At 37.4% G+C, this 24486-nt stretch overlaps 1 protein-coding gene across 3 annotated transcripts in view; it reads left to right on the top strand.

Annotated features, from left to right (window-relative positions):
* The window catches only part of arhgef12b (Rho guanine nucleotide exchange factor (GEF) 12b), a 47450-nt gene that overhangs the window by 19606 nt on the left and 3358 nt on the right, over positions 1-24486 (top strand). The window contains exons 5-35 of one of the 3 annotated variants that reach the window (XM_078265953.1): positions 802-859; positions 1458-1642; positions 2441-2518; positions 2754-2888; positions 4052-4177; positions 5128-5253; positions 6513-6611; positions 6818-6928; positions 7531-7629; positions 7753-7795; positions 8353-8458; positions 9219-9356; positions 10615-10647; positions 11029-11143; positions 11533-11638; positions 11824-12060; positions 13370-13520; positions 14866-15035; positions 15127-15273; positions 16441-16526; positions 18170-18295; positions 18934-19048; positions 19177-19277; positions 19466-19543; positions 19738-19813; positions 19985-20152; positions 20797-20884; positions 20966-21049; positions 21137-21231; positions 22260-22526; positions 22705-22929. In XM_078265953.1, the coding sequence (XP_078122079.1) occupies positions 802-859; positions 1458-1642; positions 2441-2518; positions 2754-2888; positions 4052-4177; positions 5128-5253; positions 6513-6611; positions 6818-6928; positions 7531-7629; positions 7753-7795; positions 8353-8458; positions 9219-9356; positions 10615-10647; positions 11029-11143; positions 11533-11638; positions 11824-12060; positions 13370-13520; positions 14866-15035; positions 15127-15273; positions 16441-16526; positions 18170-18295; positions 18934-19048; positions 19177-19277; positions 19466-19543; positions 19738-19813; positions 19985-20152; positions 20797-20884; positions 20966-21049; positions 21137-21231; positions 22260-22526; positions 22705-22929 (3772 nt within the window). Of the gene's footprint in view, positions 1-801; positions 860-1457; positions 1643-2440; positions 2519-2753; positions 2889-4051; positions 4178-5127; positions 5254-6512; positions 6612-6817; positions 6929-7530; positions 7630-7752; positions 7796-8352; positions 8459-9218; positions 9357-10614; positions 10648-11028; positions 11144-11532; positions 11639-11823; positions 12061-13369; positions 13521-14865; positions 15036-15126; positions 15274-16440; positions 16527-18169; positions 18296-18933; positions 19049-19176; positions 19278-19465; positions 19544-19737; positions 19814-19984; positions 20153-20796; positions 20885-20965; positions 21050-21136; positions 21232-22235; positions 22527-22704; positions 22930-24486 lie in introns of all 3 variants that reach the window. The other 2 variants (XM_078265951.1, XM_078265952.1) reach the window with 2 other exon arrangements.

A 24486-nucleotide genomic window follows, 5' to 3' on the forward strand; every position in this document is an offset into this window, starting at 1 on the left:
TGCGGCATTTTGCACTTACAAACACTGTAGTAACATGTCCACAGGTGGAAGGTGGACAGTACTATGTGTACGACTGATTTAATGGGACACAAAAAGAGTAATGCTAATAGACAGTAAATTCATACAGTTTTCACTGCTGTTGATGCTCAGAGCAGCCATGTGGGATTGTGATGCCGGGGTTGGGAAGGTTCTCCCGACTTTCTGAGTCGAAGATTTGACTTTAGGAGGAGTTCCAGTTGAAATTTCTGACTGAGAACTCATAAATTCCAACTTCCCAGTTCAACTGGAAGGCACCGTTTCACATCATAGCGTATCCCCTTCTGTCTCTCTGTGTAATTCAAGTAACAGCGTGAATGTTACAGTCATCATTTCTGCAACAACAACAAAAAAAACCATTGTGACCACACAGCTTCCTCACAGGAATGACTGTCTTGATTAAATGATTAAATCCAGGTTTCTTCTTTGTGGAAGTAAACATTCACTGCTGCAGATCCTGGCTCAAGCTGCCTCCCATTGTCTTCACAATCAATTAACTAGGAATCTGATTATAGCTGCTTTTAATTAGCAAATAGAAATGATTTCAGAGTGTGAAGTAATAGGTCGTCCACACACAGTTCATTTGGAAAGTGTCATTGTGATGCGTACACCCTCTAAAACCAACGGTTGGATGACTGCCATTGTCTACAACTGTGGCTTTAAAGTAAAGGCCTTCACGTTAAAATGCATGCAGGGAGCAACAGCAGTGGCTTTTACTCAGTGCAACACATGAACTGAACTCCCGATGCTTTTGTTTTCTGACAGGTTAATGGGACCTTAGTTACACATTCAAACCACATAGAGGTTGTAAAGCTGATAAAATGTAAGTATGCACTTCTAATTACATTTTCTGTATGCTGTTTGCTCACTCAGTATTATGTCAGTGATTTGGCACATTAAAGGGACAGTTTATCCCAGAATCAGAAATATATATTTTCCCTCTTACCTGTAGTGCTATTTATTAATCTAGATTGTTTTGGTATGAACTGCCCGGTGTTGGAGATATCGGCCGTAGAGATTTATTTTTAGTTACTGGAGTCATTAAATCCATATTTGGGCTAACTGTGATGTGCTTAGACAAACATGCCCCCAAACAAACAACTTTCTGAGTCTTAGCTACTAAGACCTTCATTTCTTGTGGAAATAAATATACAAGATTTAATTTCGAGAGAGAGGTTTGGGGTTCTCCTATTCACTTGTGTGCACAGCTGGCTTGGACAAGACATAGAATTCATGACCTAATATATCAGCATTATTATGTTCTTTTCATTCCTTTTTATGTGGTCAAATTGTTCTATTTCTCACAGCTGGTTTTGCTGATCACATCTCCACGGTGGCTTGGATGCTTTTTATACATGTATCAGCATTTTTCTCACTCTTCACCCTCCCTTCATTCCTTTCCCATGACTCCTCTCTGGCAGCGGGTTCCTATGTAGCCCTGACAGTGCTGGGGAGGCCTCCAGGGCTTCCTAACATCCCTCTGGAGGAGGACGAGGAGGAAAAGAAGGAGGAAGGGGCAGAGGTCAGCCTACCCTCTTCTCTCTCAGCGCCCCACTCACCTGCACTGCAAGGTGGGGAGCACCTCACCTCCTCTCTGCCTGATGGGGTAAGAAAGAAGAATGAACGTTCCATATGTGACATCTACTTATCAGAGCTCTATCGTTTTAATAAAGGACGGGGACACTTCATTATATAGCATTTAGCTCTCACTAATAGGTCAAGGCAGCGTGCAGAGAAATACCAAATCCTCTTTCTCAAAACCAGATAATTCTTCAGAAATATGTTACAATCCCATAACCATATGCATGTGCAACCAATTAAGATAAAATATGAGGTATAAATAAAATACTGAAGAATAGATAGATATCATGAGTTAAAGATTACATAATTTAAATACTGTAGGCCTGTTTAATCACAAATTGAACACACACACACACACACACACACACACACACACACAAACACAAACTGTAATGTTCATGAAATCAGCAGCTTATCTGGCTGGTGCAACCCGCACAGGTCATTATTTTTAATTAGCCCCATCGTTTCAGTTCATATCTGCCAGCTTCGACCAAAACTGCTGCACTGTGTCAACAATTTGTCCTCTTTGTAACACTGAATGTGTCAAACTAGAAACTTCAAACTTTCACAAAATCTGAAATAACTGTAAACAATCTGTTCCATCTGCATACCTCCTATCTTTTTTCTTTCTCATACACTGTATTTATTTATGAATGTCCACGTTTCCCCTTTTTTCTTTTTCACTTTCAGTCCGATTAGTATCACTTCTCTTTACTTTTCCTGTGTGATTTCAAGCTCATTTCACTCATGTGTGTGTTACAGTAATAATGATGTAATGATGTATTTCTGACTATATCGGCTGACTCTTTATTTCCTCTCTTAGGATGAGAACAAAATCACACACAGCAAGAAGACCGACATCTTGCAGAAGATGCTAACCAAGGAGCAACAGGACCTACAGGTGTGTGTATTATGCAATGAGATTGTGTGTATTTCCTTATACAGGAAATGATATACATTATATTACCATCTCCTGAATATGTTGAGCATGGTTTGTCTTCCTTGTATCATGTTCCCATCAGTTACTTATACACATTTGACCCATAAATCAAGAGATCATCAAATAACTTGAACCATCTTTTTTCATGTGTGACTGTCTCGTACACTTGGCTTCTTTGGGATTTATTTGTGTTAAGGCAAAAGAGGAGGAGTACAGCAGAAACCCTCGGCCTAAACTACTGAAGGAGGTCCAGGAAGCCAAGAAGCACATTTCACTGCTGCAGGAGCAGCTCAGCAAAGCAGCAGCAGCAGCAGCAGCAGTATTATTACAGGTAGAAAACTACCTAAACCGTTTTTACATAAGTCCTTTTAAACAGTTTTGTTTGACCAAAAGTAAGGACACAAATGATATTATTATAACACTACTGTTTAAATGTTATGAATTAGATGTTTATCAATGCTTCTTTCGTCCAATAATAACTATTTAACAGAGATAAAAAAAACAACATATAACTTAGACACCAAATGCATTATTTATGTTTGAAATAGTTTTGGCCCCAAAATTCTCTTCTTATTCAACTTTTGCTGAGAAGAATCTTTGTCTCTTTCTGCCCTTTCTAATTTGTTGTTCATGTACAAAACAAAATAACATCTATTTGTAGAGAGGACTTTCCATTCAGAATTATAGAATAATCCTCTCAGCCATCTGACTGGACCCAATTGAGCTTTTGTTGCAAAATATTTCAAATCTTTCAATGGTGGTTTATATAGTGTGGCATGATGGTGTTTCAACTAATGATCAACAGATATTACAAAAACGTCCTAAAGGGCTTAACTTAACTTATCACACCGTTGCTTTCTTTTAAACTGCACACATTTTAATAATTTAAGAGAGTGCATGCAGTCAGCTACAATAGTTAATCAAGTGTGCTAATATCTGTGTTGACTTTTGATCAGACTCAGAGACAAGCATTCAAATGTATTTATGTAAAATGGGAGTTTATTTGGAAAGTTTCAAGAGGCCTTTTTTCAATAAATATTTATTGTATCATATTTCAGCCATACGATTATCTTTACATAAAACACAAGTAGCCAATACAATTCAGTAATTCATTTCCTGTATCTCTACAACAGAAGTGATGAGTGCAAAGATAGCATGATCCACAGTCAAAATGGCCACAATTATGAGAATTAAACCCAGGTGGAAAAATACCAAAATTTTGCTTTAAAAGGAGACACGTGTCTTGTCAGGCACATGAGAGAAAAAAGAATTCTGCTAAACCTCATTCATCCATCCACCGACCCTTAATCACCACTCAATATGTGTCAAAACTCTTGTCTTTGTGACAATTTGGGCAACATTTTTCCTCTGATGTATAAATTAAGCTTCAACGCCACCATCACGTCCACAGGTTACTGCAGGCTCTTTAGTCTACAGGATATTTGTCCCCGGTAACTGATAAGAGGGTGAACTAATTTTATGTGTGTGTTTCAGGATGGAGCCACAGGGTCCAGGAATAGTGAGGCTGAGGAGGGGGACAGTGGGCCTCCCCTGAGGGAACAGACCCAGTCCTCACCAGGTTACAGCGCTAACGATGGGCCCTCGACCAACAATAACTCTGTGGGTATAAAAATCAATGGTTGTGGTGAACGACATTACCCAGAAGCACTCTGTACTTACTTTGTCAAGTGTGGTTTTTGTTGACTGCAGATTTGATAATTACTTATTTGTTTACGCCATTTATCAAGTTAAAATGCAAAACATTCACTGGTTCCAGCTTATTTTCTCTGTTCTATATTGTATATAGCAATTGGAAAATGGGTCCTTGGGCTCTAGGAACTATTTTATGATGTTATGTGACTTTATTTGACAATGCACAAAGAACACTAACCTTATATAAAACAAGGACAGATGTAATGTACAAGGTTTAAGCACATTGCTATTTTCCACCTGTAGTCCCTACAGGTGGTAGAATGAAATAGTAAGAAAGATTAGACATTACAAGAAGTTTAGACATTAAAAGAACACAAAATTACTAATTACTCATAAAAAATAATGATGTCAGACAAACATTTCTAGGTAGAAGCCTTTTAGGTAGATGCTCCATTTCCTAAAGAGCTCTTAGCTTCAGTGTCAACATGATTCTTTTTGTGATTTAAGTGACAATTTAAACTTGTTTGTACATGCTTTGTGTTTTATGTTTTTTTTTTTTTTAAATGACAATAACTTATTTACCAGCAATCAGATGTTGCTGTTGAGAGAGGAACGTTAATGAAAGTATACTGTAAGAGTACCCATGATCTAATGTTACAACAGGAAGCCTCTCTGAAAATACTGCTTACACAGACTCCTTTGTAATAACTTCCCCCCCTTTTTTATCACAACTTCTATAAATAGGGATGAAATGGTCCTACTTTCCGATCCCTGGGATTTCCCAGTATTAAGCACCAGACTAAACAATCAATTTGGCTTAAGTGTTGTGTTGTTCTGTGTGTGTATTAATATGTGTGTGTGTGTGTCTGTGTGTGTGTGTGTGTCTGTGTCTGTGTGTTTCTATCCATGTGTGTTAGACGCACAGCAGCCCCCTCACAGAGGGTCCTGGCAAAAGAGAGACGCCCTGTCAGAGCCCGGACATCAGCCGCCGAGGTGGCCTCAACTTCTGCCAATCGCCTGACACTGAGGACACCCCTGACACAGTAATATACTCTAACACACACACACACACACACACACACACACACACACACAATCAGCTGATTTAGTTATTTAACCAATTGAAGGTATAATATGTAACTTGAAATATCTAAAAATGACTAGACCTGTTGTATATAAATTGACAAGACCATGTTGTATTTTTTGTTGAGTTGACTTTCTATCCAGTTTTAAGCCACATTTTTACAATACACTTTTTTAGATCTTGGTTGTTTTTTAACCAAATATTTGACCTGGATGAAGGATTTTAGTCCTTGGACGTCTGAATCTTAAGTTATCAGAGAAACAAGCTGTGCAAACGTTAGCAGCAGCTCGGCTCGCAGCCTTTCCGCCGTCGAGCCAAACAGCAAGGGAGAAACACTGATTTTTAATGTGAAACCTCCTGAATGATGAAAAATGAAGGAATCCTAACCAGGAGAAGCTGACTGTAATGACAGCATTGCCCTCTCTTTTGTTATTGTTTTGATTGAGCACCCCTAGCGGCAGAAAATTAAATATTGTACGTTAAGTGCTAACTGTAAAAACTGTAGAATCCTATAAAAGGTGTCTTACATATGCACTTGATTGCTAAAATACAACATCAACAGTTTGTGATCCATGTAGAAGGCATGGAAACCAAGGAGCAGCGTTGTTCTTGTTTTGCAGGGTAGAGCCAGTTATTACTAGTATTGCCATGCAGTATGATACGAAATAATCAGACTCTTATTTTATTTTGACATAACTTATATAGAAACATATACTTGGACAAGCAACACAGAGGTTAGATTCACGTTTTGTTGTTTCATTTTTACCATTTTAAGAGAAAAAACTTTTTAATCGATGTAACTGGCAAACGTAACACAGTTTAATCCCTTCCTTACACTTTGTGTCTCTTGTGGTTTGGTTTTGGGAAGGCAAAAAAAGACACCATCCATCTCCAAATTTTTTTTGTACTGAATAACGTTCTTACTACAACCCCAATGCACACCACTTCAGCTTGTGGAGAAATCAAAGCTTGAAAAGCCTAGTTAGGTTGCAAAGCTGTGATTGGACAGTCGTTGTTAAGGTGAGGGGTTTATCAAACGGTCAATCGTAAATTATTTCAAATTTTGTTAGTTATTTATTAGTTGTAAGAATAAATTCTGACTAGTCATGCCTACATACAAGGCTGAATATATCCTACCTGTTAATGTGAAACTCCTTTTTTTATGTAATGTGTTAGAATGTCCATCAGTGCATATAACCATGCTAATGTATCACTCAGGACTCCAGTACTCAGTGCATTGTGGGTAGCCCTCCCTACCTCCTCAACCTCCAGATCATTGGAGCAGAAGATGACTACTTTGACTCTCAGCAAGAGCAGGTATCTAAATAGATGTTTCTAAGCAACTAATGGATTAATTGTAAATGAACAGTTAAATGTGAAACAATAAACCTCTTCCCCTGATTGAATGATGCTGTCACTTCAGGAGTCCGAGGGCTCCATGTTTTCATTAAACGAAATGACTTCTGATGTGGAGTTTCAGGAGCAGTTTGTTATATTGATCCCCCTCTCTTTCTCTCTGTCAGATTAATGGACCGTGTAGCTGTTTCCAGAGTATAGACTCGCTGAAGTCTCGGCCGGCTCACCTCGCAGTCTTCCTCCATCATGTTGTCTCGCAGTTTGACCCTGCACCTTTGGTATATATGCAAACACACGCAACACACACACAATAAAGACTAAGGTATAATAATACCCATGTTATCAATCCGACAGCAGTGTGGGATTATACCAATATGAAGAACCCAAATATCACATACTTCTACTCTACTGTATTCTATTGTATTTAAACAGGCAGACAACACATTTTATTTATTGTTTGTGTCAAGGACTTTGCATGTTCTTAAATGATAATACTGGCAAAATTCCATATTTTTATTATTGTCAACACATTCCATGAAGAAACCAAAACCACAATGTGCTCAATACTTCCTACTGTACTTCCCCACCATGTCTCTGACTCTCAACCCTCAAGTCCATTCTTTTCTACTGACATAATTTCCATAAAAGCTGTGTTGCAAAAAATATGAGTAAATACTATTTGAATATAAATGAAAGTGTGCCGAGGATCAATCCTTGTGGAATGCCTTCACTGGTCTGAAAAAGGTTTCTGATGAGGTAATATGTATTGTTCATGTTTTGAGACAGTGAAGACAAAATAATCTTAAACTAATATTCTAAATGAGATGAGGAACTCCACATTGACAGTTTTATAGAGCTCTTTCTGTCTTCCCTCCATTAGCTCTGTTATCTCTACGCTGACATGCACAAGCAAACCAGCTCCAAAGAAAGCCGACGCTTCTTCATAGAGTTCCACACACTCTTTATGGATCGAACAGCAGTATGTCATTCTCTTGCTTTTTCTTTAGTCAATTTCTTTTCTCTTAGACCACATTTCAGACTTAATGAATATTTTGTATATATTTGTTGATGTAACTCTTTCTTTTTCCGGTCTTTTTCTCAGAATCTTAAAGTACCAGTGCCAGAGGCAGTTGCTGCTGAAGTGGGTAAGGGATAGAAAAGACAATGAAAGTCAGGAACGCACCATCCAACCTTTTCTCTCAGATACTTAACTCAGATTATTTGCCAATACTAAGTATCGATGTGACACCAGTGCTCTTTTCTTATAAATAAATGTAAACATCTGTATACCTCACTGCGTGGAGCTCATTTAAATCATTTTGCAAAAAGCCAGGGATTGCAAAGGAGCTAGAAACTGAGCCTGTGACCTGCTGATAGCGGAAACACTGAATTTTATAATAACATTGACAAAAAAAATGTCAAGATACAGTTCCTGTGTTTCAGATCTGGGTATCTCTACATTCAGTTTAGAATATTTTACCACAGAGTAGGAGTCAGGCATGTAGTTCAAAGTGTTGGACACACAAATAGATGGATGGACTGTCTTTTCAGAAAGATTCATATGTTTATTGTGCCTGTTTTCTTAATTAGTTTCATAAATGCGGTTATTTCATTTAACATAGTTAGAGTTAAGAGTTGCGATAAGATAATATTTCTTGGTGTGTGTGTGTGTGTGTGTGTATGTGTGTGTGTCTCTGTACAGAGAAGCGAAGGCTGGAGTTGATTCCTGAGGAGCTCTGCAAACAGTACACCCAGGGGTTACAGGACACACTCCTACCAGACCTGCACAAGAACCTGGAGGACTTCAGGTAGGAGTCACACAACTGTATAACCATTCCAGTAGTGGAGGAAGTATTCAGATAATTTACTTGAGTAAAGCTACTAATACCCCACTGTAAAAATACAGGTAAAAGTCCAGCATTGAAAAATGATTTAAGTAAAAGCATAAAGTACAATCAGGAAAATGTACTGAAGGTACTAAAAGGAAAAAAAAGTACTTAATACAATGTTGCCTGTTACTGTTAAACTATTATATATTATATCATCATATTATTATTACTCATGCATTCATGTAAAAGCAGGATTTTACTGTTATAGTTTTAATAATTGTCTTTTAATCTGTACATGTTTAAAGTGACACCTTCACAAGGTTTGTTTTGCAAAGCAGCAAATCCTCACATTTGTGAAGCTGGAAATGTTTTGCATGATGATTATTTATTAAAATAGTTTAAAAGGCTTTTTTTATATATGTTTATATGTAATAGAAATATGTTTTGTAAGCAAAAATATTAATTTGTAAAGTAACTAAAGCTGTCAGATAATCGCAGTGAAGCCAAATGTAGTGGAGAAGGAGTACAAAGTGGCATGGAAAAAAAGTATCTCAAATTTGTACCTAAGTACTTGAGTACATGTACTTAGTTTCCTTCCACCACTGAACCATTCTGATAATAATGATTTTACTTTTCCTGAAACAAATCTGTTATAGCTTAGTTTCGTAAGAAGCTGTTATCTCTATATGTTGGCCCTGTGAATAATGTTATCTGTGTGTTTATGTTTATGTGTTTGCAGACAGAAGCGCAGCATGGGTCTGACTCTGGCTGAAGACGAGCTGTCCAAGCTGGACTCAGAGGGAGGAAAAGACCAACAGGCGTTGGAGAAGGAATGCTCCTGTGCGGAACACATCCTCTCCAAGATAGATGATATCCTGTGAGCACACACAAACACACACACACACACACACACACACACACACACACACACACACACACACACACACACACACACACACACACACACACACACACAAGTATATTCAACTCATATTTACCTTGTATGATTGTATATGTATCTGTGTGCCAGAGATGGGAAGTAACGAAGTACAAATACTCGTTACTGTACTCAAGTAGATTTTTCAGATATTTTTACTTTACTTTACTATTTATTTTTGACTTTTTACTTTTACTCCTTACATTTTTAACACAAATATCGGTACTTTCTACTCCTTACATTTTACAAAATTGGTTCGTTACTTTAGTTTCAAATAATTTCAGTGGAGTTACCGTTATTATTTTTCGCGTCATCAATACTGAATTCATTCTAATTGGATGGGAATATTTGACGCACCACTACAAGATGACTCGACAGATTCGGCGGCATTCAATCGCGGCAAATCATAGCGGCTTGACGGCGGTAACGTTATCACACAGTAGTATGGGCGGCAACATGATTGAAAATGAAGAAAACGGAGATCCCAGAAATTCGGCAGACAAGCAGCAAGACAAGCAGCAAGACATTCCCAATCATCCTTATCTGAGAGAGATGTTTGAGATAGTAGGCATCAAGAATGACTGTTAGTTGTAACTCTAAAAGTATGGGGAACTTCTTAATGTCTGTTAAGTAATTCATATTGTATCCTTTATTTTATTTCCAGAATCCCTATTTGAGCACACACACATACAGTTCATGTAGATTCCTTTAAATGTTAAGGGGAAGATTAAAAAAAGAGAAACTGGATCTGTGAATTCTCACAGAATCACAATTGAATTAGTATCTTGCTACTCAGTCAGAATCGTATTAACCTGGAGTCCCAGTCTCTGTCACAATAATCATATATGTGATGTTTTAGGTCATCCATTTTAAAATGTAGGCAATGGCATATGAAGAGCCTTTTTTCCATGTCCACTGAAGTTTCTCAGCTTGCACTCTAGTAACATTTGTGTGGTCCAGGTAGCTTTGCATAAAAAAATGGTTGTCATTCACAAGGCTAGTTTTACTTTTATACTTTAAGTAAATTTCCAAGCCTTTACTTTGTTACTTTTATTTGAGTAAAGAAGTTAAATCAGTTCTTCTACTTTTACCAGAGTATTTTTTTTTTTTTTTTAAGTATCTGTACTTCTACTTGAGTACGGGAAGTGAGTACTTTTGCCATCTCTGCTGTGTGCTAACCCTAAGTTGTCTGTTGCAGGTTGACATCACAGCCCACAGAAGAGGAGAAGTGGTAAGGAGGGAGTTTTGGATATGTGATATCATCAACCAGCTGCAGCACAGTCAATGTCGTACCTGTTTTTGAAAAAGCGTTTTAGTTTCTGTTCTGGTATTTCACTGTTGAACTAATTATATCTGTGAATCATTTTAGATAAAAGTGTCTTCTCAGTGCTTTCTTGTTGTATCTAACTTGCACTTAATTACACAAAATTACCTCAAAAGGTGACAGTAGTTTGAGTCTCATGTAGGTAAATATTATGTAATATTAGCTGTAGTAGAAGTATTAGGATAATTACTACATTATTGTATGATAAAGAAATTTGTACAGATTTGTAAATAAAATATTGCCATACAGTAAATAACTAATCTGCTTTTTTGTCCTTTCTTTTTGCAGCCAAACAATGCAGTATGTGATTCTCACCTATATGAAGCACCTTGGGGTGAAAGTGAAGGAGCATCGAGGACTCGAACATAAACGAGCACGCATCAATTTCCTGCCCAAGATTAAGGTCCGATCACTTGTTCAGAAACACTCCGAAATATGCTTTATTGTTTTCATACACATGGCATCTATCTGTCTGTCTGTCTGTCTGTTTGTCCATCTGTCTATATATATATATATATATATATATATATATATATATATATATATATATATATATATATATATATATGTGTGTGTGTGTATATATGTATATATATATATATATATATGTATATATATATATATATATATATATATATATATATATATATATATATATGTGTGTGTAAGAAAATATGATAATAATATTTTGGATTATCACACTTTTTGATGATCTCCCAATCTGTTAAAAATGCAGCCCTACAAGTACTGTAAATATTTCATAGGCATATGTGTGCCTTTTTTAACAAGCAGAAGAGCATGAAGCCTGAGAAGGAGGGTGAGGAGAAGGTGAAAAAGCCTCGGTTTCCGAACATCCTCGGCCCGCCTCGGCGTCTGAGCAGAGTGGACTCTACTTCAGGTGAGAAAACTGCAGTTTAACCATTGAGTTTATTGTTTTAAAACTTCTCACTACAATAACAACCATCAAAATCCCATTCGTTTGCAATAAATGCTATAAAATTAATTCTATACATTTTTACTAAAGGTAGGAAAGCGGTGTATTTGTGTATATCCGTGCGTGTATACATGTGTGTTTGTGTGCAGTTGGTAAGGCTGTGGAGCTGAACAAGCAGCGGTCACCAAAGCAACTCTCTCAGCCCGCCCTCGGCATCCCTGAACAGTCTGACTCTTCTGCTTCAAATTCTGGACGGATCCGTGGAAATCAGCTCAGTGAGGGATCGGATACCAGCATGCAATCTTTGCCCTCCAGCACCACCTCCCCTATACACAGCTCGCCCACCGGTCAGGCCTCAGATACTAGTGGACAAGACTCAGACTCCAGTAAGATATACCTGTTTCTCTTCCTCACCTCATTTAGGGATTCTGGGATTTAATGTTTCCAGACAAAAAAGATGCAAATTAAGAGCTAAATCAAACAAAGAAGTGTTGGAATATTATTGGGAATATGACAGTATCTTAGGTCTGTAGCTCCCACCTTTTTTTGTTGTTGCTTATGACCCCTCGTCACAGGTTGAATGTCTATAAGTTGTGAACAGTTCAGACAAAGTGTGATTTTCTCTTCTAAGATTGTTTCATTTGAATAATTTTTAGAGGCCTGAAGAGATAAAAACAGTGGAGTATTTCATAAGAAAGAAGCAAAGACTTTTGTGTAACTTTTCGTGAATCATTTTTGACCCTTGAAATGTTGTTTTTTTTGGAAATGTCCTTTAGATAAAACAAACCTATGCTTTCTTTACATCAACATAGCAAACTCCCTCGGGCACTCGCACTCATTTTCCACCGTTTTCTTACCTCTCCCAAGATTTCAAACAAGACTTCACCATCATTCCATAGTATTGTCAGACATTTATAATAATAATCTGAGCCTGTCAGTGGCATAAACAAGCACTTTTAGTGGGTGTACATTGACGGTGCATCATTTCCTTTGTGCGAACACATTGCAGCACAGAACGTGGCTGCTGGCTGCAGGGCTCTCACTCAATACTGGACCAATTAGTCACTTAGACACAAAATCATGGGAAAATAGGGTCCAGGTGGAAAAATACCAAAGTTCCCCTTTGGAGTTACCATAAATGAAAAGTTTGCATGTTCTTTAAAGATAGGGTGACCAGATTTCCCGGAACAAAAACCGGGACACTTTGCGCGTGACCGTAGTGCTCATGCACGTACACGCTTCGGCTTGTTAACGTGAACATGTGCCAGCCCAGGTCAGACATAGACGCAGACAGTTTAGACACAATTTTGCCAACATCACACGTAGGCCTACTGCTCACAACATAATGGGGTATCTCAGTTAATATTCATGAATTTTCTTGGTATGTAGCCTACATAACTAAGAAATAATATTAAAAGACATTAAGTGAGTTTCCTGTGAGACCAACTTTATTTTTCAGAATTAAAGCACTCTTTTGGAAAATGCACCCACTGAACTTGTGAAAAACTTTGTGAAATGTTCATTGCATGGCACTAAACGAATTAGTTGGAACTGCTGCCGAATTTGCTCAATAATCAATTTGTAGGCTGAAAGCAAAAAAAATATTTGCGTGGACTCTGGAATAGCATAAGTTAGACGGACTTGACTTTCTTTATATCCTCTCTGTGTTGTACTGCTCTCCTCTCTACTCTCCAGATGTGTCTCCATTCTGCATCCCGCCAAGACTGGGCGAGGGTCTGCAGCCTGGCGACCACCAGGATGGCGTCTCCAGTCCAACAAGTACTCAGTTTGACTTCAGCCCCTCCAACCTCGAGCAGTTACAGGAGGAAGACCAGGAAACGTTCAGGTATTTACAGGGTTTGGATTTTCTCTTAATAGTCCAACTGCTGTAAAACTCTTTAAAACTCCTCTGAAACTGAAGAATTTTGTATTTGTAATAGAAAACTCATCAACAACTAATAAAGTAGACTAATGCATCTTTTGCTAATAAATTAATAAATATAAACTAAATATCTCTCTAAGTGAACATGTGGACCTCATCTGGCTCTGTTTATCCCGGGCTAACTGTCAGTACTGTCCTTAAGAGGATAATGAGTACCTTCTGATGTTATTCTATCACAATTGCTGTGAAATTTAAGTTAATAGAGGAGAGTGGGCAATACAAAGGATGAACGTAATTTGATCCACGATCCACGAATTTCCTTCTTTTGGCCCCGTATGCCTGGATGACTGGTGATGCACTTTTTCTGGACTCAAAACAAACAAAACTGGAAGGACATGTGTTTTTATTTCTACTAATGTTGCTATGCTGGTGTATTTACTTGCCCATCCCAAATAAATATATAATATAAAAAAAAAAAAAAAAAAAAATATATATATATATATATATATATATAAATTATATTTGTTTCTTTCCACAAACACTTTTAGCCATATGCTGCAAAGAGAGGACATTAAGTGCAGGGCTGCAACTAGCAATTATTTTCATTATCAATGAATCTGATGATTATTTCTGATCCTTTAGTCTATAAAATGTCAGAAAATTGTGAAAAATACCCATCAGCACAAGATAGTGTCTTCAAATTGCCTGCTTTGTCCAGTTTGTCCAAATACTCAGTTTATTATTCCAACCTGGAATCAGCCATTCTTTTGGCATTTGGCTTTGAAAAATGACTCAAATGATATATTGATTTTCAAAATAGTTTTGGCTTTACATGTTGTCACAGTAGGAGAGAATGTGTTTTGTCAAATTAAGTATGAATGATAAAACGTATAATTGAACTCAACTTTTATTTAGCACCTTTCATACAAACATGCAGCCTGAAGTGCTTCTCAAAGAAAATTTGAAAATTGAAAAAGCAATTAAATTGAAAATTGAAATGACACAGACAGAAAGAACAAAAGCTGAAATAAACAACATCAAATACAATTTTGCAAGACTAAAAGTTACAACAGTAAAACAATAAAATGTTGTTTTTTTTAAAGTTTAAAAAATAAATAAATAAAAAACAATTATTAAAACTTAAAAGCTAAGATGTAACATGACTCCAAATTAAAAGACAGATTAAAAACATAGATAATGAATATTCTAACACTCTTAGACTTTAGTGCAATAAATAAAGATTAGCATGACATCTTTCCACCACCGTACTATTTAGAATAGCCTCTCTCCCTCTGTCTCCGGCCGGCAGTAGGATGGAGGTGCAGTGTCAGGTGAGTTCAGCCGACATCCAGAGTGAAGACGACCAGGGAGGTGAGATGGAGTGTGAAGAAAACCCTCTGAACTGGCAGAGTCTGGTCAGTCAAGGCGTCCTGGCGAGCTTAACGCCACAGGAGATCAAACGGCAGGAAGTCATCAACGGTGAGTCACTGACATTTCACAGAATTCACAGTGTGACGTGAAGATGAAAAAGTATAAATATATCTTGTCTTGTACGTGTGTCCACCCTCAGAGCTGTTCTACACTGAGCGCGCACACTTGCGGATGCTGAAGGTGTTGGACTGTGTTTTCCAGCAGAGGTTGAACAGAGACAGTATCCTCCCCCCAGAGGACATCAAACACATCTTTATTAACCTGGAGGAAATCATTCAGCTGCATGGTAACGTCATTACCTCACTAATAATACCCTGCACGCTACAGAGGGAAGAGCACAAATCATAGAACTGATTTGCAAAATGTTTATTTTTAACCTTATAAATGGTATATATAAAATCCTTTGACATGTTGTTGCATGCTATTCTCCTTTCCCGAGTTTTTCTTTATGAAACTCTACAGTAAAAAGTAAGTTGAACCCTGATATAGGTCGAAAGTTACAATTACAATTATGTGTTCAGTACAAGCTGCATCCTTTCTGTCTTTTTACAGTGTATGATGTTCTAATATTGATTATAGGATTTAGGTTACAAAATGTTTTGTAGTGGCAATGATTAAATTATGTTTCAGAATTGTTAGAGTTGTTAAAGCATATCATTTTAAAGATATATCTAACTTTTCCGCATTAAAATGTCTAAAAATGACTAGACTTATGTAATAGTATTTTGTTAAGTTGTGTTCTAACATGTTTCCAACAATGTTTAAACCCAGAGCAATCTGTAATCTATTCAAGCACATCTTTATTTATTTATTTGTTTATTTAAAAGGGACAATGCACATCAATTGACATTTTTTGTTTATACTCAAAATGTAAATGTGCCAGAGTTAGCAAAAAAGCAAATTTTCATCTGCAGTCCCTTGGCAGGTCAACACATCATCATATTACATTAATAAAAAAGAATGCAAGAAAGATAGACAGCAAATTAAGAAAGAAGAGAAAAGAGAGAGGGACAAAAAAATAATAAGTACAATACAAAAAAGGGCAGTATCTAGGATGAGGTAAACCAGCTATTGATGATTGCAGTTTTGATTGTTTTTAATCCATCTCTTGAGTGTGGTTTTAAATGATCGATGGTCCATGTCATTTAATCGCCTGTCGATGGCGTCATGTCCCCTTTGTGCATGTGTTAGCATTGTGGTAGTCTGCCAGAAGCTGTTGCGAATTGACTTTTTATCCAGTTTTAAGCCATGTTTTTTACGATACAGTTTTCAGATGTTGGACTATATATTTTAACTGGATGAAGGATTTTAGTCATTGCATGTCTGGATGTTAGTTATCAGAGAATCAAGCTGAGCAAATGTCAACAGCAATTCGGCTCGCAGCCGTTGTCAATAACAACAACAAGATGCTGAATGTTTGTATTTCACAACTTCTTTTCACATTGCTCCACAGTTTCTGTAACAGAGCAGATGACAGCGATCAGGAAGAGGAGTGAGACGTCGGTGATCGGTCAGATTGCAGATGATCTCCTGGCGTGGGTAAGATCAGTTTCAGTTCATGCAGGAGGCAGATTAAAAGCTTTAAAATGTATGCTCCAAAGGCAGCGAGGCATTATCCTGAATTTATCAAGACAACAAGTAAACATGGAGGCGGTTTTTAGTTTGCATTAACAGCAAACAGCATCAACAGCAAATAAAAATGGCTTGTATCTTTATTTTATTTGTTTATGTGACACAAACAATGCAGCAATAATAGGAATTTATTAAGGAGCTATATATATATATATATATAGCTCCTATATATATTATGGCATGCCGTTTAAGAATTTATTATATATATATATATATATATATATATATATATATATATATATATATATATATATATATATATATATATATATGTAAAGTTTGAATATATTGAATGAACCTTGAATATATTGAATGAAAGTCTGAATATTTTGAATGAACCTTGAATATATACTGTATATAAATGAAAGTCTGAATATATTGAATGGAAGTCTGAATATATTGAATGGATGTCTGAATATATTGAATGAATGTCTGAATATATTGAATGAAAGTTGAAATGGAATCTGATGTCATTGTCTGCCACCATCTTGTGTTTTCATTGTGATTAATCCTAACTGAAGTGTGACACTATGAGCGAATCAGCAAGAAATCTACTGTCAGCAATTTTGAGCAATGAAGACATTATTAAAACACTGGCGAATGCATGTACGGGCCAAAACACTGGTTACGGTAACCATATCCAGTACCGTTCTCCCAATGAAGAAGTTTATTCACTTTTTCATCATGTAAGACCGAATGAAAGGAACCTCTCTGGTCAGGCAGGTCCCTTTCATCAGGCTAACGTCAACACGCCTTTCATTCAATATATTCAGACTTTCATTCACTATATTCAGACTTTCATTCACTATATTCAGACTTTCATTCAATAGTCAGACTTTCATTCAATATATTCAGAATTTCATTCACTATATTCAGACTTTCATTCACTATATTCAGACTTTCATTCAATATATTCAGACTTTCATTCAATATATTCAAAGTTCATTCAGTATATTCAAAGTTCATTCAGTATATTCAAGGTTCATTCAATATATTCAAGGTTCATTCAATATATTCAGACTTTCATTCAATATATTAGAGGTTCATTCAATATATTCGAGGTTCATTCAATATATTCAGACTTTCATTCAATATATTCAGACTTTCATTCAATATATTCAAAGTTCATTCAATATATTCAAGGTTCATTCAATATATTCATACTTTCATTCAATATATTTACTATATAAACTTCACATATATATATATATAATTTCCTAAACGGCATGCCATAATGTGTGTGTGTGTATATATATATATATATATATATATATATATATATATATATATATATATATATATATATGATATAACATCATATTGTGAAGGGTTTGTTCTTACTTGATGTTTACGTGATGTTGAAGCTAAAGGTTGCATTTAGGTTAAAATGTCCATCTAATACATGATCTACACCGGATATGTGAGGTGATGTAACAATTTATATTTATACTGTCACATGCATTTAAGTTGCTCTGGGTAAAAACATCAGCAATGGTAAATACTGTAGTAAATCCAAATGTAGATGTCCTGTGTTTGTGTATTGATTCCAGTTCAGCGGGGAGGAAGAGGAGAAAATAAAACGAGCAGTGGGAACGTTCTGTAGCAACCAGCCGTCTGCACTAGAGCTCATCAAGAGCAGGCAGAAGAAAGACCAGCGGTTCACTTTATTCATGCAGGTCAGTAACTACAGAATACAGGAAGGAGGGGATTTTTTATTTATGCTGAGAAAATCATGATATTATAAAGAAACCGAGCTGTGTTCCCTTTTTTTCTTTTTTTTTTTTTTTTTTTTACAATCAAAGCTTCTAATGAGGTTTCCGAATTACTGTAAGCTTTGAATGTCTGTCTGTGTTTGTGTCTGTATGTCTGTCATATTTTATGACGTCATATACTGCCCTGTAAATACAGGTGTGTGGCAAGCGGGAGTGCAAGCAGTTTTTTAACTGCAATGAAAATGTTGTTTTTCAAAGGCTAAACACCAACAAATATGGATTGAAGAAGAATATGAATGAATGAATGAATGAATGAATATTTTTTTATTATTACCAGATGCCAAAGAATATCTTTTTACAGCGCTCTGGAATTATTGTTTGGATGACATGAGTTGAAAAACAATCATACCCAGCCACCACTGAAATCTATTTCTACAAATACTGTAGTACTAATAATACTAGTGTAGCCTAATCTTTATCTGCAATTATGCAGAAATACAGAGTTTAAACCGAAGATAACAAGCCCTAATTATTAGATCTGTTTATTGTATCATATATTATCTGTCATAGAGGTTTATTTCTCCTTCTTTACTTTATTTCAGGAAGCTGAGAGCAACCGTCTGTGTCGCAGGCTGCAGCTTAAAGACATCATTCCTGTAGAAATGCAGAGAGTCACCAAGTACCCACTCCTACTGGACAATATTGCCAAGTACACAGGTATAAAATCCACAGGTGTCAATATGATTGCAGGCCTTTTTAGCTCATGATATTGTTAATAAGTTGGATCATTTACAAAGGTTGTACATCAAGCAGCTGTTGGTTTATGTTTGTTTATCTCCCCACAGGAGATGGGGAAGAGAGGGAAAAAGTGAAGAAAGCTGCCGAATGTTGCAAAAAGATCCTCAACCACGTCAACCAGGCTGTCAAAGAGGCTGAGAACAAACAGGTACACACGGTAGAATCATTGTAAAATATATATCAGTTAGGGTTTTATGCAATATTTAAGTTTACACTCAAGGTTTAGGGATTTTCTAAAAGATTAAAACCAACTCTATACCAGCTAAAATACGTTTATTCCCCCTCTAATTTCCAGGGTTTGAAAAGCATGTTGTGTTGTGTTTTTTTTCTCAACAGAGGCTTGAGGAGTATCAGAGAAGGTTAGACCTCTCATCACTCAAACAGAATGAAAACCCCATGATCCTGGAGCTGAGGGTAAGAAACGAGTTATCCCTGAGTCTCTGAAAATATACTGTAAGGTTATGAGCTCAACATAAAGTCTCCCCTGGTGCATCAAATCAAACAAAAGTTGTCAGTGTATGTCTGAATATCTTGTCGTGGGAGATGTTGGGGTTGTAAAAGAAGCTATTTGTTGTATTTTCTGTTGAAAATTGATTCTTGTCCTGCAGAATCTGGACCTGACCAAGAGGAAGATGGTGCATGAAGGACCTCTCTCCTGGAAAGTTAATAAAGACAAGACAATTGGTACATAACACACACCAGCATATAAGAATAACATTAAAGAAATGCAGTATAAACTGGGGAACCGGAGGGTTGGCGGATCAAGTCCCCGCATGGACCAAGTATGGAATGTGTATTGGTAGCTAGAGAGGTGCCTGTCCACCTAAAACCTTTACCTTTATATCTTCCTTTCAGAGCTGTACACAATCCTCCTGGAGGACATCCTGGTTTTACTGCAGAAACAGGACGAGCGTCTGGTCCTCAAATTCCACGGCAAGAATCCGGCCAGCGCCGCTGACACCAAACACATCTTCAGCCCCATCATCAAGCTCAACACTGTCTTGGTTCGTCCAGTGGCAACTGGTAAGAACTACACTGACTCCAAAATGTTTTCTATTTTGTAATTTGATTTAGTATCTTTTAATGGTTTAGTCAATCAGTCCTCGGTGTTTTGGAACACAAGCTCTGGGGATGGCAATGGGAGTTTGTCCAGCACTTGAAGATCAGGTCAGTTTTGCAAACTTTTTATATTCGACTGTGATATTGAGGAATAACTCCACTTCGCTATCAGTCCACACATATGATTCCTTGATGCGCCATTGCAGCCAGGTAGCTTTTTAGTAAGCTATGGAGTGGAGTTATGATTTTCAGCCTTCTGATTGGCCATCATTTTCATCTTCTTCTTCTTCTTTGCGTGATTGGCCAACATGGCTTTCGGGTTAGGGTTATATCGACGCTTCTTGACAGCGCTTCAGTTGTGTTTTTAAGTTTTCATTTGGATGTGATGATGATTTACTTGTGTGGACGGGATTTCTTTTTAAGAATGAAGGAGGGAAAAACCCAGTATTCAAAATGCCTGTGTATGTGTGGACAATGCCTTAGTCTTGTGCTTTCTCACTGCTTTTCTTAGTTCATGTTCATAAATTCCTGTGTATGCAGTGCATATTAAGTATTATGCATGTAAATGTAACTGTCACGTAATCATTGTTGCATTTTGTCCTCATCAGACAACAAGTCTTTCTTCGTCCTATCTATGTCTGAAAACGGGGCTCAGATCTACGAGCTGATGGCTCAGACGGTGTCCGATCAGAGAACGTAAGTCTCGCACTGCAAACACAAACAACATGTCATCTGTTTCCCGTATCTCATCCTGCTGTATCACCTCCGTTCATCCAGGTGGCAGTGTCTCATCACACAATGTGCCGACACCATGAAGGCCAAACCTCACAGCAGAGACAACACACCTCCAACTCAGTCTGAGTGAGTCCACTAACGCAGCCACTTACTCACTAATACTGGTGTTTGATTTGTATTTATTTCATTGTTTCTAATGCGAGTGTGTTTCAGTGCTGAGCGGGACGCTATTGAGATCATCAAAGATGGGATGCCCAAGGCGAGCAAAGATCCTAACGACACATCAAGTGGAAGCATCCATTCTTCAGGTACAGTAGCAGCGGTTGAATTACGTTTTTTAATATATGAATCAATTAGACATCAATTTGTTCATCGTTTGATGATTTTCTGCGTGTGTCTGTTTTATATCATTGTAAACTGAATATCTTTTTTTTTATTATTTTTTTTTTTATTTATCTTTTTGGACTGTTGGACAGAAAAAACAAGCATTTGTTTGACTATTTTCTGACAAACACAAACAATTTATGTCTGTTTATACACTAAATAGTCCAGTAATTGAAAAGTATAATGAGAAATGAATGAATAGAATAATTTAAACAATCATTGTCCATCAAGTACAAATACCTCGGAATTGAAATAGAGACTAAACTTAACTTCAGGGACTGTGTCACTTCAAAAATCAAGAACTTGCAACAGAGAATGTATTTTTTACACAAACGACCATTTAACATTTAACCATTTTAATGTAAACTGTCATATTTTTACAAATGTTTAATCTTTAAAAGATTAAAAAGACTTCTACAAAGTACCTTGTATCAAACAAGTAGATACAAGGTCTCTCTTATTTATTCTTTTATTAAACTATCAGTATAACATGCCGCTTAATCAACGGGTAACTTAGCTGGTCACTTTTATACCAAATTTGATTTTGCTGTTGTGGATTGACTGTGGTTTTTATTTGACTTTATTGTTTATTCTATCTCAATACAATCAAATGCGTTGATTATGATTATGTTGTGGTCTTACTGTGTTTGTTTACTGTGGACCAAACACATTTCTCTGTGTGGGATAACAAAGTTGATCTAAATGTCAAAGAGGTTCAACATCAACACAAACCAACTTTATCTCCATCAGTTACCTCGGCAGAATATTAGAATTTGAACATACCCCATAGCTTGAATTGTTTTACATGAAGTATTTAATATTTTACATTAGATTAAAACCTACAGTTTATTTTCGATGTTTAACCTGATGGACTATATATGTACTAACCCTCTATCACCATCTGAATCCAAATCTCAATGCACTCCAGATAAAGATGCCGCCTCTTCTACAGACATTCAAGCTCCACCGAGTATCAACCCGTTTGATGGCATGAAATCAGAAGACGAGGAAGAGGAGCTGGTCGTGGCAGACAGACAGGAGGGAGAGGAGGATGATGAAGAGGTGGATGAAGCAGAACTCGAGGCTTTCCTGGACGGGCAGCTGGCAGATGGACTGCCCTTCCTGCAGGATGGGTCACATCAGGGCATCGCCGTTAAAAACCAAGAGCAGAACACATTCAGCCTACCGTGCTCCAAAGGCGAAGATGCTCTCAGGACATGTAAGTTACATATTAAAGGGTCAATTCACCCAAATTGCAAAAAACATATTTTCTCACCTACCTCTAATGGTTTCTAGCCACGCAGATAGTTTGGGTTTTATCTGCCTAGGCTTTGAGAGTGTAAAAGATTATGAGATGATATTTACATCAGAAAATAACACATTCTTCTGTGTCCTAGTGGCGATGCTGAAGCAGGCTCTTTTCAACCACATGATAAGCAGAGAGGCAGAGGGTGAGAAAGAGGAGAGCAAGCAGAGTGGGGCCCCTGGGTGTCAGCTGAGTGCCTCTTTGCCTGGGAGCCCAGAGGGGCCCTCTGAGAGCCGAGCAACTTCAAGCTCGCAGAAGGAAAACCCTCAGCTCCCTTCAGGACACACAGAGCTGTCTGAGCCGACTGAACACAATGGTGAGAGAATAGTTCGACAATCGTTCGACATTTTGGTAATTACACTTCCTGGCTGAGCGTTAGATGAGAATATTGATACAGCACTCATATCTGTATGTTAAACATAAGGCTGCAGCCAGCAGCTGCTTAGCTTAGCATAGCATAAAGACCCTGAAACAGAAGGAAACAGCTAGCGGCAACATGACATTTTTACACAGCAGTTTTTCTACGGTATTAAACAAATGAGATTTAACATGCTGGGAGGAGACTAGAGGCCTGTACTACGAAGCAAGATTTGGCGTTAATGAGGTAACTTCAGGTTCAACCCAGGGTTTTGTGTATCACGACGGTGGATCACTTGTTACCCGGTTAAATCGCCATTGTAATTTATGCTGAGGGGGGAGGTGGTGGGGGGAGAGAGAGAGAGAGAGAGAGAGAGAGAGAGAGAGAGAGAGAGAGCGAGAGCGAGCTCATACTCAGACAGACAACCTCATTAACATTACCTGATGGGTATTTTTATGAAAGATAAAGATTTTCAGCGGAGGGAATTACGTATAGGCTATTTGTCAGCTTGTTGAGCCGTGTGTTGCCACATCGGTTTGAATTACGTTTTTATATTTTTTTTTAATTTGCTCTCACGATCGCTTACCACTGCCAGGGTTGCAACTGAAATAAAAGGCTAAAGCAGCGACAGTTTATGGAAAGCGCAAATGTTTATGGTCAGATCTAGTGCCTGACTGATGGGGAAGTGATATTGATAAGCGTTGTGATTCACGCATCTACAGCGTCGGCTATTTTTTTGCCAGCTTTCGTTCCTGTCTTAGAAAACAGCGACTTTATTGTGTTTTGCCTGTAAAACCGTGTCTGTGTTCTTTATATTTATGTAGAATTATAGTTTGCTCTTCTTATGTAAAATATGCGGCTCTGGTAGATGTTTGCGATTGGTCGTGCTGTGCAAACACCGCGTCTTTTATGTGAATGCACGCGTCGCTGGATTGGGAAACCCTGGGTTGATTGAACTCGTTGTTAACCACCGTCGTGATACAGCTTATGCGGGACCGCGGTTGTTGCCGGGTAACTGAAATCAATCCAGGGCATGTTGATCTCGATTCGTAGTACAGGCTTCAGGGCTGCCAAAATTGGCCAAAAATGACCTTTGTATATTCCTTCTAAAAAAACACATAGGTTAAAATATAATCAGATATCTATTTTTGCTCATTATGTACACAAGAAGGCAATCCAATACAACTGGAGACATAACTACTTGTTAAGGGATATTATTTCAAAATAAACATGTATTTCTATATACCTACACATTACAAAAGAAACAAATAAAATAATGTCCTATTCTGTAAACCTTAATTCAGAGACTGTAGACCTCTCTTGCGTGCACGTAGCCGGACATGACGTGGATTACAATGCCTCTTGCTGTTTCTTGCATTTGTCTGACGATGTTGGCTTTGGCCCTTACCCACAGAAATTAACTCATTGTCTCTCCAGTTTTTTGTTGGGATCTCACAATGGGGGAAACAGCCAGCTTTGAATATACCCAAGCTAGCTGTTTCCCCGTTTCCAGTC

The sequence above is a fragment of the Sander vitreus genome, chromosome 13 (assembly GCF_031162955.1).
Source record: "Sander vitreus isolate 19-12246 chromosome 13, sanVit1, whole genome shotgun sequence".
NCBI classification, from domain to species: Eukaryota; Metazoa; Chordata; class Actinopteri; order Perciformes; family Percidae; genus Sander; species Sander vitreus.